At 46.8% G+C, this 15,045-nt stretch overlaps 3 protein-coding genes across 7 annotated transcripts in view; 2 read left to right on the forward strand and 1 right to left on the reverse strand.

Moving 5' to 3' along the window:
- On the forward strand, nt 1-1,208 carry LOC6538246 (probable enoyl-CoA hydratase). The gene is made up of 2 exons (XM_002098737.4): nt 1-903; nt 970-1,208. The coding sequence occupies exons 1-2, from the start codon at nt 30-32 to the stop codon at nt 1,074-1,076; spliced, it is 981 nt and encodes a 326-aa protein (XP_002098773.3). The 5' UTR covers nt 1-29; the 3' UTR covers nt 1,077-1,208.
- Nucleotides 1,133-15,045, reverse strand: part of LOC6538247 (tubby-related protein 4) — a 27,534-nt gene continuing 13,621 nt past the window's right edge. The window contains exons 3-12 of one of the 5 annotated variants that reach the window (XR_001454027.3): nt 6,559-6,723; nt 6,030-6,489; nt 5,451-5,968; nt 5,170-5,398; nt 4,839-5,110; nt 2,860-4,776; nt 2,470-2,805; nt 2,221-2,412; nt 1,899-2,157; nt 1,133-1,842 (exon numbers count right to left, since the gene is read on the reverse strand). Coding sequence is in view for 4 of the 5 variants with exons in the window: in XM_015193244.3 (XP_015048730.1) it covers nt 2,041-2,157; nt 2,221-2,412; nt 2,470-2,805; nt 2,860-4,776; nt 4,839-5,110; nt 5,170-5,398; nt 5,451-5,968; nt 6,030-6,489; nt 6,559-6,723 (4,206 nt within the window). In the remaining variant the exon portion in view is untranslated. Of the gene's footprint in view, nt 2,158-2,220; nt 2,413-2,469; nt 2,806-2,859; nt 4,777-4,838; nt 5,111-5,169; nt 5,399-5,450; nt 5,969-6,029; nt 6,490-6,558; nt 6,724-15,045 lie in introns of all 5 variants that reach the window. The other 4 variants (XM_039376419.2, XM_039376418.2, XM_002098738.4 and 1 more) reach the window with 4 other exon arrangements.
- On the forward strand, nt 10,229-13,095 carry LOC6538249. The gene is made up of 4 exons (XM_002098740.4): nt 10,229-10,592; nt 11,798-12,224; nt 12,287-12,414; nt 12,477-13,095. Exons 1-4 carry the CDS (start codon nt 10,359-10,361, stop codon nt 12,972-12,974), a joined length of 1,287 nt encoding a protein of 428 aa, XP_002098776.1. The 5' UTR covers nt 10,229-10,358; the 3' UTR covers nt 12,975-13,095.

Genomic DNA, 15,045 nt, shown 5'->3' on the forward strand with positions numbered 1-15,045 from the left:
TGTCCACAGTTGTTGTTTTGAGCGGCGTAATGAGCAGATTTGTTTATAAACTTTTACAGAGTGTAAACCAAACAAATTCAGTCTGCAGACTCCTATCTTTGTCTGCTGTAAGAAATGCGGAGAGGGAATCTCAAGAGGGGGTCCCAGCCCGCACAGTTCTGGTGGAGAAGGACTCGCACATAACACTTATTGGTTTAAATCGTGAGCAGCAGCGCAATTCGATTGATGCCAACACCGCGGAGCAGCTGACCGAAGCCATCAGCCAATTTGAGGCGGATGATAGTTCACCGGTGGGTGTGCTCTACGGCATAGGTGGCTCCTTTTGCGCCGGCTATGATCTGGAGGAGCTAGAGGCGGAGGCGCAACGCGGCAGCCTCAACTTTCTGTTGCGTCACGAGGGCTCCGTCGGACCAACTAGGCGACATCTCCGCAAGCCACTCGTTTGCGGCATCAGCGGATTCTGTGTGGCCGGAGGACTGGAGCTGGCTCTTATGTGTGATCTCCGGGTGATGGAGGACACTGCCGTGTTGGGATTCTTTAACCGACGGCTTGGGGTTCCTCTGAGCGATGGTGGAACTGTGCGTCTAGCCGCTGCAGTGGGTTACTCCAATGCCATGGACATTATCGCAACAGGAAGACGCATCTACTCCGGGGAGGCCCGCCGATTAGGTTTGGTGAATCGCGTTGTAGCCACGGGCACAGCCTTGGGCCAAGCTGTAAATCTGGCCTTTTCCATTGCAAAGTTCCCCATGGCTTCCCTAATGCACGACAGGAATGCTGTTCTTGAAAATGCCAATGCCTACAACAAACAAGGATTCCATGTGGCCAGCTACAATGAGGTCATGAATGTAACCTCAGCCATGATAGCAGATATGCAGGAGGGCGTAAAGCGTTTCAAGAACTGTGAGTAGTTTTTGTGGTCATTCAAAGAAATTCTATATTAATTGCATATATTTCTACATATTTTAGCTGAAATAAAGGGCGCCAAAACCGATTCGTGGAGCATCAAGGAGAAAACCATTCCCGATTGGGAAAAAGCCGAAATCGAGATCGAAAAACAAAAGCAAAAGACATGACATAGCAAACTGATATATAAAAACTTGTAGATCCTCTGGTTAGTTGCAATACTTTGTTGTTATTTATAAAACGAAAGCCTTTATTCACGTAAAATACATTTATTTAATGATTTATGTAGTTGACCGCCTAAATCGCTTACGACTCGCGCTTATTTCAATATTCACAACAATTACAATAACGAATTTTCCTTGAAATTAAGCCTAACTACAAAAAAGAGTTGAGAGGAAAAGCACAAAGTTCTGTATTCCTTGCTGTCGATCGATTCAACATTCACAATTAGTTTACACTTATAAAAAATATGCTAGCGTCAAGTAATCGGACTTGTCCTCTTACTTACAATGAATTTTTTTTATCAAGTGCTGGGCCAAGCGGTTTGCTGGTCTCGCCAATATGTCTTAGTTCTAGGAGTTAACAAAAGGAGTTATTGCACTTAAATCGAGTAAAGCGAGAAACGAAGCTCTATGCAAAAAAGGCTGCTCTTGTACAAACTAGTGTTAAAAACCGACTGATCGTTAATCGTGTTATAGTAGTTTGATTTAAAATACATCGTACATTGTACATCGTCGTACTACGGCTAACATTTACACTCGGCTACACTTAATCCAAAAAATTTGTCATACAAATATTGCACAAAAATGGATCGGACTGTGAGTTTGCACACCCATGTGCGCACTCGTGTTTCAATGCGCTGCACATGGCAAAACCTTCAATCAAGTGGTGGTACGTGTTCACATACATAATCACTAAAGTACGGTGTTCGGAAACCTAAAGACCACAATACATATACAATATATACAAAAGAAGAAGCAATTTTCGCTAACCATCCGTCCATCGTCCACCGTTTCTGGTATAAAAATATATATAGCGTAGGCCAAAAAAGCAATTGCTGCATTGTCAGCTGGCGACATTTTAAAGATGCGGTGCGATGCGATACGATGGGGTTTCTGATCCCTCAATCCCCGATTACTTAAGTCGCTGTGTCACATTGGCCAGAGCCACGGCAAAGGCCTGGAGGGCGGAGAAAGGATACTGGAAATCCAGGGTATAGGCATTTCCATCAATGCGACCGAATTGCATGACCTGTAAAATGGATTCGAATGTTATTTGTGCGCTCCTATAGATTGCTTTGTATGCTAAACACACCTGCTTGCCACGAAACTCGATTTGGAAGTTCTTGGCAGACTCCTGGGTAACGCGACCGCCAAAGTCCAGCTGGTACACCTGGCTCATCTCATTCCACATGGGCGCCTTATTGTGCATCACAAATTCACGACGCACTGGCGCCGGATTGGCACAACTGGCACTGCCATTGGGCTCTATCTTGCCGCGCTTCAGCTGTGGATAAAGATTTTTCCATCAAAATATTTTAAGTATATTCATTAACCAACTCACCTTCTGGCGCAGTTGGGCCTTTTGAAAGGTTTCCAGGTCGCGATACTGCTTGCCATTGCCAGTGTTGTTGCTCTCCTCACCGGATCCATTGGTCTGGTTGCCCTCATCATCGGAGCTCTCGATAATACTTTGTTTTTTGCGCTGACGCCGGTTTAAAAGCGGCGAATTTAATATGTGGCGAATGGGAGAGTTGCTCTGCTGCCGTTTGTTCTTTTTGCTGGCTGCCGGAGACGCTGGAGAACTTCGAGGCAGTCGTTGTGGGGTTGAAGGAGGCGTCAGACGACCCTCGTCTAGATCACGAAGACGGCTTATTATGTTCTCCAAAGTAGTGAGGGCCTAGCATATGGAATATGGGTTATTTAAATTCAACTTTACAAAGACAACACTCACCTGAGTATGCAGAGAAACGGAAGCCTTGGCCTCCACCGGTGTGGCTTCCACAGTTCCACAAGCTGCTCCCGTGATCTCCGGCTGCGGTTGCCGCTCCAAAGTACTGGCATTACTAGAACCATTAAGTTGCGCCTGGGCTGGCTGTTCCTTGCGCCTCCAACGCACCTCGGACAGCTGCTTCACAAAGCTGAAGCCATTGTCCTGCTTCCTTCCCAGCAGTGGAGTCGAGTTCTCCGTGCCCGACGTTTCCTTACTGCGGCCGATTCCAAAACGATGTTTCCTTGTAAAAAGGGGCGAGTCCGTGAAGCTAGTTATAACATCGAAGCGTTTCTTGGGCGCTGGCTTGGCCTGCACCACAGGAGACTCCTTGGTCGGCTCCACAGCGGGCACAGCGGATGTAATCTCATCCAGGACGGAGATCGCCGAGGGCTGACACCGTTTGCAGGCACTGCTGGGACTCATGTTGTTGCGGCACTTGAAGCACAATGTGTTGGCCGCACTGCTGCAGGCGCTGCTGTCGGAGATCTCCTGCAGTTTGCGCACCACCTGCTCGTGCTCCTTGCTGGACAGCTTTGTCTGTAGGGACAACAGGTCACAGGAGTCCAGGCTCTTGGACTTGCCAGTTTGCTGCAGCTTGTGCCGCCGGGCATCCTCCTGCTGTTGCCTTTTCCGGCGATTCCTTCTCTTGTCCACCAGTATCAGCCGCTTGTTTGGCGCATCCTTACGCAGAGCGGACAACGCTTCGTCGGATGGCGTGATGGCCACCGAATCCAGATATCCCACACTGCAACTGCGCGTTATAGAATCGGGCAGGGCAGGAGCTATTGAAACCACCGTTGGCGTTCGTTTCATGCTGCTGCTACTTGGCGTAGGCGTTGGCGATTGCGTCTCCTCATCGATATACAACATCTCCCGCCGCTTAGCCGTTGAGGATGTGGTTGGCGCCGCACACTTAACTCGTGCATCCATTCGCTCCAGATTTAAATTAAGGTTCAGCGGCACGGGATTCACATGACTATTGGCCGAACGCACTGGCTCCGACATTAGGGCATTCTTCACCTGAACCACATTATTTGCATAGTCCGCATTGCTCGAGTACGACATCAGGGTGGTCTGTCCAGCGGCTGGCACTGCTGGACGCTCGAAGATGATGTCCGAGGGAGCCACTGCATTCTTCGGACTCTGCAGCGTGGGCACTGCTCCATCGCAGTAGAGCGGCGAAATGGCGTGACGCGACTGGCAGCTGGAATTGGAGCTGGAGCGGCTGTAGCTGTTTTTGAAGCTGCTGATCGTTTTGGGACGCGTTATGGTCTTACTGCAGCTGGGTCCAGGACCCGAACCATTTGACGGAGCCTGATGTAGAAGTACAGTGGTTGACTGACTGGCTGCAGCTCCTGCCTCCTGGGATTCATTGGATGAATCATCATCGTAGCTCTCCGCCCGAGCCAAAGGACTTAAGCCCGCCGACGAGCCAGCTCCTCGTTCTCCGTTCACAGTCAAAGAGTTCTTGTGTCGCGCCAGAATTCGATTTGGACGTGGTGACATGGGCGCTATCAATGGTGCAGATGCACCATCGGTGAGGCGACGTTGCGGTATTATCGGCGGCTTTAAGGAAGCCCCATCCTGAGTGGTGATCACATTAACCTGCGGCACTGCATCGTGATGTATACCCTGGAGCTGGTGATGCTCGTCCTCGTCCTCAGAGAATATGTTTGGATTGAAGCTGGGATCGGGACCAGGTGGAAAATCGTCGCGCAGCTCGGTGATGACCAGCGTCATTTGACGCGGCTGCAAATGCAGTAGGGACGTCTTATAAGTTACTTGGCCTAAATTGGCTGGGACGGTTTTGGCAAGTCCATGGATCTTGAACTTGGTTCCCCAAATGTTGGAGGTCACCTCGACCAGCTTGACTTCCTGCTTGAGAAAACGAAAAGAATCAGTGATGGCGTGGATCTTCTCTAGAAGTGAATGTCACCTACCTCCGGCAGTGTGTCCACATAGGCCAGTTCATCCAGGCTATCAGGATCGTTGGTGACGCCGCCACCCGAAGCGCTCAGCCGATCGCCCGCTTGGTTGCGTCTCTTTGGACGCACTCGCTTCTTGCGCGGAGTCCGTGGGGAGCCGAAGCGAGATCTCTCCTCGAAGTCACTGTCCGATGAGTCGGTGCGCCCACTGTTCCCCGTGGTGGTGGACTGGCTGGAGCCCGAGGAGCTCTTGGCCTCGGCGGAGTATTGAAAGTACAAAGGGGAATCTGTCGAAAGAGATCAATATTAATAAACTTTGTGTATCATTACTTATTGAGATACCTACCATTAACTTGAGGATCAAAGATGACAAACTCGGGACGAATCTTGGAAGTGCGCTTGCCCTTGAGCAGCGGCACCAATCCGCCCAGATACTCCAGATACAGCGTATAGCAAGTACCAGAGCTCAGATTGGAGTCGTCATCGTGCCGGATCATGGTGCAGTGCAGCCGGGTGGAGCAGAGCGGTGGTCGCGAAACAAAATCACGCAGCGACTTGAGGTCAGGTACACAGCACTGCATATATTCAATAAGTAAACCAGAAAATTGCGTTATGAACTAAACTTACTCTTATCGTTTGAGCAAACAGATTGCCAATGAGAGACTTAATCCTAGAAGGCAACGGCAGCAGGGGCAGCAGCGACTCGGATCCGACGCTCGCCTGGATCTCCAGGCGGCACAGCAGCTGCAAGGAGGCCACTCGTCTGGAGACCCAGGCAATGTGCACCTGTGTCCCCGTGGCGATGAACAGTCGCTTGTCGTTGTGGCCCCAGGTGATGGCCGAAACGGTAGCGGTGCTGCATGGAATGTGAGCCTGATACAGACAGGTGCCCGTCTCCGTGTAGAACTTGACCAAATTCGTGTAGCTACTGGGCGTGCCCATGTCCTCTGTCTTTGCTCCATCCACTCCCGTTCGCAGTGTTCCCGCTACGGCGAGCAGCTCGCGGGAGTTGCTCCACTCCATGACCATGCCAAGGGCGCCGTTAAGGCATGTGTTGATATGTGCGGGTGAGACGTCGTCAAACGACTTTAGCAAGTAGATATATCCATTCTGGAAGCTTACTGCCAGGACAAAGGAGCGCTTGGCTATGGAAAGGAAAATAATGCTGGTTAACATGGTTTATCGTCTTCCATTTGGTTCACTCACCCGCATTGGTTACACCGGGCTCCGCCTCCTCGCCCTCCTCCATCTTGAACTTCTCGCAGGACCAGGCCATCGAGGTGATGGGCACATCGTTGGACAGCTGAACCTGCGACACCATCGCTCCGTGCACGTCCATCACGATAACCTGACCCTGGGTGGTGCCGAAGTACACCTGCTGGTCGTCGGGCGTCCAAATGCCGCACGTAATGGTGGACTCCAGGTTGAGCATGGAGGACCAATAACGCTGCCCAGCCACGGAGCCCACCAGAACGAAACCGTCCTGGTAGCAGATAAGCGCCATGCGGCCATCGTGTGACCAGGAGAAATGGGTTACCGGTGTGTTCCGATCGTTGATCAGCTCGATGGACCAGCGACCCTCATACTTGATCCACACAAAGATGATGCCCGAGCTATCGCAGGAGGCCAGCTTCTGGTACGGTTCATTCCACTTAACCAGGATAACCTGTTGGCCAAATAATATCAGTTAAGTAGGTACTTAAAATCTCGGTATCTCGGTGACTACACAACTTACATCCGATCTATGCCCGCGTAGGTTGTAGTTGGTCCTCAGCGGATAGTCCATGTTCTTGCGGCAATGTGAGGTGGTAAAGGTCACGCCCACAATGCCGCGCACATTGCCCGTGGCCAGCCATCCCTCCTGGTAGTAGTTGGTGCGGTTCAGCTTCCATCCCTCGTCCTGCAAAAGAGTGAAGAAAAGAAAAGTAAGTTGAATGGGATGTCCACAGCTGCTTGACAGCTCGCCAATTGCGAGTCAAGTGCCCGTTGCTGGCTTCCAAAACGGATTACCGCAGGCTCGGGTCCGTCGTCCCTGGCCCATTCAGACATTTTCCGACATCGACAGGCGGGCGGTTGGCTTGGTAAATATGCTCCACTTTCCGACTGCATCGCTTTATTCCTTACTCTTTGAGCCGATCAACCTGCCAGCTGCCTATTTCGCAGCCCGAGGCTGGGCATTTTTACTCAACGCTTGTGGATTCCTAGGAACTTGGTCTCAATGGGGTATGCTCACCATGGTGATGAGGAGAAATTCTCTTTACTTTAGGCCGGTTTTACATTCTATCTTCATTAGAAGCTTAAGTCAAACAATCCTTTTTTATTTCCTAATTAACGCAGTGAACCCCTCAGTGTGAGGCAAACATCTTGCTAAAGTACTTTATGTAAGAATATATATTGGTACGATGCTAAAGTTCCTTTGCTTAACTACATTTAAACTCGGTTCAATTTCTTTGTTTTTACAAACATCGTAATTATATTCCTTGCTTTGCTTCTTGTGCAATCAAAGTTAGCAATCAATACGTACGTAAAACGAATTTGCTTATATAAAGGTAAATGGGAACTTGGCACTTGTTTGGAAATGAATTGAAAGCAATTATGCCATCCAATTAACATTTCAAAAGCTTCCCACAGTCGCCATCAGTCAGTCAGTCGAGCATTCATTCTGCAACTTTTAACTGGGTTTGTTTGCCTGCTGGGCATTTTCCCGCTGCGGGCTTTCTTTGGGCAAACTCTTTGCCAGTTTATCAACTGCAGCAGCAGCTGCTCCCCATGCTCCTCCTTGCTCCTCCTGCTGCTGATGCTGCTGCAGTGGCACTCAGCCGCAGTTCCTCCTCCTGTTTTACAATTTGATTTGATTGTCGAGAGCCGCCAACCACCCAACCACCCGGAATTGATTGTTTTTCCGGGCGGGGCCCGCTCACAAAAGCTTAGCCTACATTTCGGCGCGCAGCCGAGGAATATTTCAATTTAAACCAAAATTCGGGTGCTTTCAGCATTTTGGCTAATCCCCGCTAAGCCGAATGGGCGTTTTTTGGCGCCCAAATCCAATTTGTTGGGCATAAATTAAAATGCCGCCGCAGTGGCAAAAACAAAAATTACGAAAATTTGTAATTTCCGTTTCGGACAGTGGGCGGTGATCAGTGGGTGGTGGTCAGTGGACAGCGAACGCAGTGAACCTTGCTGGGCCGTTAGCCAAGTTAATTGCTTTATTGGCCTGATTGATTGGCGTGCATATGCTGATGTCCTTGCTGATTCAATTATATAATTGAACGAGCACACACACACACTATCTGTCATTCAGGCCATCGAATGGCTCACATCCAGAGGCTCACTATGGCTCATTATGGCACAATTGAGCAGGGAAAACGCTTCATTGGCAACAATTATGAGCAGCCGGCATTCGTCATTCCGTCATTCGCCATTCACCATTCGGCATTCCTTTGTGGAGTGTTATTAACCTTTCACTGGGCCACTTGAACCGGATCTGGCCCGTGCTCTTGGCCAAAATAGATGCACTTGAGAGCTACTCGATTTTGCATTTTCCACAGCATGCTCGACGGCACTTCAGCTTCAATAAGTATATCACTATGCAATAAATTGCTACAATGAAATCGTTTAGAAAATGCCTGGCGAATCAATCGAATTAGCCCAATGTTTGCTTTAAGCATTCAACTGCTGGAAATTTCCGTTTTCACTTTGGCTAATGCAATTTCCCTCAAACGCTGTAATTTCATTTCATCGCAAACAGCAGCAACATCAATGTCAAAACTGTGACATCAAGGCAACGCCGCTGACAGCCTCACACTTTGGCCACGTCTTTTGCTTTGGGCCTTAAATGTTCAAGTGGCTACTTGTAACTTGTTAGCCGTTTGGCGAGGTTGACACATCCTCCAAACCCAGTCCCAGTCTGCTGCATTTGCATTCGCTTGGAAAATGACCTGAGAAACGTCTGAGTTCTCCATTTGAAATATTTAAATTCGTTGCGACAAAGTTTATGGTGTGTTCTGGCCCGAGGAGAGAACATGGCCAATAAACCAGATGCCTGCCTGCGATTATGCTGCAGTTGTGGCTGCAGCAGCGGCAACATGGGCTCCATAAATCATGTTGCAGCCATTTGGCACACGAAGCGGCATTTCCTTGCCGCTCCATTTCGCAAATACACAGCGCACACGCATTTAATTAAAAAAGCAGAGAACATTTTTAAGGCTAGAGGCGTCAGCACCTGACTGACCGACCCCATACATTTTCCTCATTTTTCCCAGTTCCCCCCCACTTTCCATTTTCCCACTCGCGCACGTTAACCATAATTGCAATTTATTATGCATGCCAATGGCAACCCGCGACGCATTCGCATCCGCTTCATTATCCTCATGAACACGGCACTAATGGCCCAAACTGCGGATAAACGGACAACTAATGCTAATAAGCATTTAATACATTAAATATTTGGTTCAACGCTTCACAAGTGGCCCATTGAACATCAGAATGCTGTCATTTATTAGCCTAAAAAACCTTTTTAAATTATAAAGCGATTTTATCATATCAAAAGGCTATCAAAAGGATCTTTTTGAACAGCAGAGCTAATAAACATTTAATAAACTGTTTAGCTAAGCGTTAAATAATGAATTGAACAAATCGATTTATTCACAAAGCCTAATGCCCAAAAACCTTTGACCAACAGCAAAATGCCCACAAATATGGCATACATTTAAAATATATTTAATGAATACCCAATTATGCTTGTACCAAAAGCTTTTGATCTCTACACTAATCCAATAGAATTTAAACTTATTTATTAGTTTGTTAAATGCCGAGCAAGTGGACAGCACAAATTGATGAGCTTATTGCTATTTCCAAGAACACTTTAATTTATTGATAAAGCCAGAGAAAATTGTTCGAAATTTCTTTTGCTATGCAGGAGAAGGCTAATAAATAAATTTTCAAAAAAACTTTAATATAAAGTGTGGCATTTCCAAAATGCCCCAAATCGTTCGAGACCGCATAATAAAGTCAAAGAACTCTTATGCAAAACAGAACACTTATGCCCATGTACGAGTATATATATATGTGTATCTTTGGGCTATTTTTGCACCTTTTGCAGCCAATTTTAAACGCCATCCCAAAGGCTGTTTTAGTTCTGCTTGTGGTCTTATTTTCGGGGTCGTTGACAAGGAGTTCAAAGTGTGGCCTGGAAAGCCATCGAATCCATATCCATTCGGGTCAAGTGCAGAGGCAACTAAAAACAACTTGCGAGATGGAAAAGAGAACTACCAGCTGCCGGATGGATGCCAAAGAGTTTCGAGAGCATTTTCAATTTTCATCAACTCGCCGTCGTCGTTTCGCAAACATTTTCTCTCTCGGCGAACGAAAGTGAATTTACGGAAAATAGCGGCGATCCATCAGCACTTGGCCTCAGTTGCCAAAGTTCTTTTGCGCCGTGCGATCGACGATCTCTCTCGTGCGGATACTTCTGAAAATGGTCCACATTTTCTAACTACCAAATTCGAAATCGTATCAGAAAACAGGCTTTGCAATATGTGTGCAAATTTGCTTTGGTTGAGCCTGATTGCCTTTGGGGTTTTGGCCAAAAGTGGCGACTCCTTTGCGACCAAACGCTACTTCGGAGTGGGCGAACGGGTGAATGGGGACCAGCTCCTGGTTAAGGATGTGCTCCATTCCCGTCCAGCCAGCGGCGGCGAGCTGCCCGGCATGACTTTCACCTACGAGGTTTTGGAGCCAATCACCTGCGTCGAAATTCTATCGGACGAAGTGAGTGCGGGGTGAAAGATACAACTCTTATGTTCTACAAATTATTTAAACAAAATATGAGTACTTAACTTTACTGTTTAACTATATTTTATCTCTCTATGAAAATATCTAAAATAATAATAATATCCTTCTATCGGAGGATGTGAGTGCGGGGTGAGAGATAAAACTTTTATGTTCTGCAAATTATTTAAACAAAATATGAGTATTAAACTTTACTGTTCAACTACTTTTTATCTCTTAAAGAAAATATCTAAAAATATGAAAAATATAGTTTGACAGGCAAAAGAATAAATCGATTTTGTTGTGTACACAGCACAAACTTGTCATGTAAAAAAGATGCAAATTAGTTTCGAAAAAAAAAATGTAGACAGAAAATATTCCTGCATAATTAGTCAGAAATTGTGTATTTTGGGTTATGAACAAGTGAGCTTTATGCGCGGATATTCTGTGGCCCTTGTTATTTTAATATTATTATTTTTTTTGTTATTTTGCACATGCAGGCAACGAAAATAGAAACAGAAATTGACATTTTTTTCGTCACAGCCAAGCGACAAAAAGTTTGGCCCATAGAAGTATATTTATATCCAGTGCGTTTGTGGCTGCCGGGCTGTGTTTACTACAAGTATATCTACTCGCTCGATATATTTTCATATTTTAGTTTATTTGCTTTGCCCTAAAATATGAGGGACTGGCAGAAGTGAGGCGCACGTACTATTTCTAAAGTGTTCAATCTATCGACAACTGGGTCGATAATTGAAAATGAAATGAATAAATATGTACTAATACGAGTATTGTATGAGAAAATCGCATACTTTGAAGCCAATAAAAATAAAATAGCGTGAGGAAATGTGGCAATTTGGCAAAGCCGACAAGTTAAATGGGCAAAGAAGGTGGAGGGAAACGAGTACATATTATTTCTAGAATAACAAGAAAGCAAATGTGAGCTGAATGCATTTTCGATTTGAGCATTTCTGAAGGCAATTATGACGCGGGATTTTCCCTAGAAAATACACAAATTATTCGTAAATCAACTTTTGGCGAAGTACATATACGTAGATGTCCGTGAATCTGATTGTCAGACCGAGTAAACAACTCGGAAAAATGTGGCAATCGCTGATGGATGTTGCCGAGATGGTCGCGCCCGATTGGATCTGTCCAAATTGGCGGGCATTTCTCATTTGGCATTTGTTTTCATTCCATTTTAGAACATTTCGGCGGAGGTGAAATTCAGCTTGGTGAATCGCCTCATCGTGGGCATAATCCAATTGGCTGCCACCAATCAAAGCGTTGACCCTGCCACTCCCGAGGAAGCCACTATTCCACCAACCACCGAATTCGATGTGACCATCATGGTGTTTGGCCTAAATGATACCTCTACGCATTTCGATCCCGCTCTGGTCATCAATCGCGATCAGCAGTTTCAGGGCGAGATGGAGCCCTACGAGGAAATCTTTCCAGAACCGGATCAATTTGTCGAGGTATTTGACAACAACAGACGAGATGCTCTGGAGATCGACGAGGATTATGACAATCTGTCCGAGGAGGACATCGAGAGCTTCACGGAAGGTCCTTTCGTAACGGATTACTTCGATAGGCCAGACAAGTACATTGAAGTTGGCAAAAGGCAGGCGGGTAAGTTTATCAAGCACACAAGTTAATCTGCATATGATATCTTATGAAATGCGATCTTTTAGGAGATGAACTTCTCTACAATTGCTATCAGACATCGCCGGATGATTCGGAAACGCCAAGCAACCACTCGGTGGTTTTCTACTACATCGACAATAATTCAATAACATACGTAAGGTTTTCTATACTGGATGTAAGTATTATGTGCTATATCTTATGAGTATAAATGGGCTTATTCAATTGGTATATTTTCAGCACTATGCCAATAGAAATATCTCAGACGCCGATTACAAAGCGCCCCAGGCGGAGTACAGTCACTATACGAGTGGCACCCTGAAGGCGGTGATTACGGATTTCGATTCAAAAAGCCTCTTCGTCCAGATGTATGTCTACGGATATCGAGGCCGTACGGCGCCGGAGAGCTATGAGCCTTTCCTGCCGCCGCCACTGTGGCAAAAGGCAATCCTGGAGTCCCGGACGAAGAGCAATGCCACTCCGCATCTGACGCCGCTGCAGACGCTGCAGTTGCTGCTGCTGACCGGCCAGAGAACCACTCCGCCTCCGGAAGCCTTCAACGGCAGCGTGGAGGCGAAGGAGGAGCAGCGTAGCATTCGGCCGGAGGAGATGATGTTCGAGCGGATCAAGGATGAGAGTGAGAGTGAGAGTGAGAAGAATTCGGCACTGCGCCAGATGAACCAGAGCATGGGAATGGGCGCACTGCTGGGCCTGCTCTTCCTGATCCTGCACAACTAGGTAGCCGAGCGGGGGGAATCATTAGTTAATCCATGGAAAGCTTTATGAGTAGTCTTTAGTCCAACATTCTGTCTATTGTATTTTACGAAATAAACTTTTGGCCTAAGCCAAGGCACACACACACACACTCTTTCGCAAATTGAAAAAGTTGCGGCGAAAGTAGGTCATGGCGTTGGCTTGGCCCCTGGACACCCAACCCCCAACAAACCTTGCCCAAACCGCACCCACAAACACTCTCACATGCGCCAACCCCCTGGCCCATAAACCAACTCCCTTGGCAAATTATCTGCGTCGGCGGTGGTTGATTTGGCCTGGCCAACAAAGGGGGCAGGGGGCAGGGGGAAGACGGAAGACGGAAGTACGGAAAAGCGAAAAAGAGTGAAAGAGTCCAACTGACGACAGCGGCCGTTTTCCAAAAACCCATCTATACATCCATCCACCCACTCAGCCACCCATCCGAATGTGTTTATTTGCTTGGACATTAAGTCGAACCCAAATGTGTCCTTTGCCTTGGCAATTTATGTGCCTTGTATTTTGTTTCAACGCAACAAAGAGCAAGTAGCAAAAACTGGGAAAAAAAAGGGCAAATTTGTGTAACTTCGGGAGGCGAGAAATCAAGAGTGCCACATAGCAAATAATCCTTTAGGCGCTTAAAGTGTTACAGTATGGGCTCCCAACTCGAGAACACAGCGGTTGTCAAAGAAATCTAATAACTTTTATTTCAATTTCCGGCTAGCAATGGCTTCATATCCATGTGACAGTCGTCCTGCGGCTGCAATGCTATTTCGTCTTTTGTTCCATGTCGTTTGCAGATGGCAAAGTACAAAATATAAAGTACAAAATACGTAATGCTACCTGGGCGTCTGCAGCAGGAGCAGTAAAAATGTCACAGCCACACCGAGGGACCAAGATGAAACCGTACAGGGATAATGGCTTTCACATGGGAAACGGACGCAGGACGAGAACGACTGTCCGGCACAAAGGACATGTGACTGAATGAATGACTGCACCGGAGTTGGAGAGCTTCGCAGATTGGACTTTTACCGCAGGGGGCAACGAATGGCCGACAATATTTATGTTTAATTTACAACTGAAATTAAACAATATTTGCACCACTTGCCGCGCTTCCCACAGTCCAAAGAGGAAAACTTTTGTGGAAACGTTTTGAGGAAAATCCGGGGCGTGGAGCCACCAGCTTGTGCGGAATTGTAAAAATGTTTCTTTTTATGCGTGGCAGCGCTTACAAAAGTTTTTATCCTCGGACTTATAATTCAGGAATTATACGAGTGTATACACAAGCAAATACTTGCTTAACACACTGAGGAAATGCAAGCAATGAAATGAGGAAAACTTAAATGGAGATAATAGGTACACAACTAGATACTCAGAATGAAAATGTTATGCTTAATAAACAGGAACATATTCTTCATTAAAAATCTATTAATATTTATTTTATTCCAGGAAATGTACTTATTTACAGAAAATGCACTTAAGGAATAGCTATTTAACTACTTAATATATTTTGGCTATCTTTTGTGTAGTACTGGGCTTATTTCTCAGTGCTTGTAAGCGTGTCTGTGCCACAAGGCGTGGCATTGTAAACAATATGGATAAGCAGCGCACAAGTGTCGTCCGCCTCCAAGCACCCGGCAACATGGACTCAACTCGATATCCGAGGCAAGCCAAGGGCACCCAGCCCCAGTCCAATTCCAATTCCAAACCCAATCCCCCAATCCCCGTGCCGCATCCCACAGCCCACGGCGACGCCATAAGGGGTGACGTGAGCTTTTGTCAATAACTTAATAACTTAAAATATGGTTTAATGCTCACGTAACAACATTTTGCCACTTGTGCCGTGCACATGTATGTAGGTGTGAAAGGCTTGGATGGCTGGCAGAGGTGGTGGTGGTGGATGGGTGGTTTTCGAGGAAGGTTGCTTAAGGTCTCAACGCACCACTCTTTCACACAACCACACACCCCCGCCGCCTTCCAACCTTTCAAAGCCAAGGAAATATCCACCGACCAGGACGACCAGACAATGCCAATGGCAATGGGAATGGGAATGGAATTG

This window comes from Drosophila yakuba, chromosome 3R (assembly GCF_016746365.2).
Source record: "Drosophila yakuba strain Tai18E2 chromosome 3R, Prin_Dyak_Tai18E2_2.1, whole genome shotgun sequence".
NCBI lineage: Eukaryota > Metazoa > Arthropoda > Insecta > Diptera > Drosophilidae > Drosophila > Drosophila yakuba.

Coding starts and splice junctions, on each gene's coding strand:
- LOC6538249 (XM_002098740.4), top strand. CDS start 10,359: ATGTGTGCAAATTTGCTTTGGTTGAGCCTGATTGCCTTTGGGGTTTTG. Junction 10,593..11,797: donor TCGAAATTCTATCGGACGAA/GTGAGTGCGGGG, acceptor ATTCCATTTTAG/AACATTTCGGCGGAGGTGAA. Junction 12,415..12,476: donor TAAGGTTTTCTATACTGGAT/GTAAGTATTATG, acceptor GTATATTTTCAG/CACTATGCCAATAGAAATAT.
- LOC6538246 (XM_002098737.4), top strand. CDS start 30: ATGAGCAGATTTGTTTATAAACTTTTACAGAGTGTAAACCAAACAAAT. Junction 904..969: donor CGTAAAGCGTTTCAAGAACT/GTGAGTAGTTTT, acceptor TACATATTTTAG/CTGAAATAAAGGGCGCCAAA.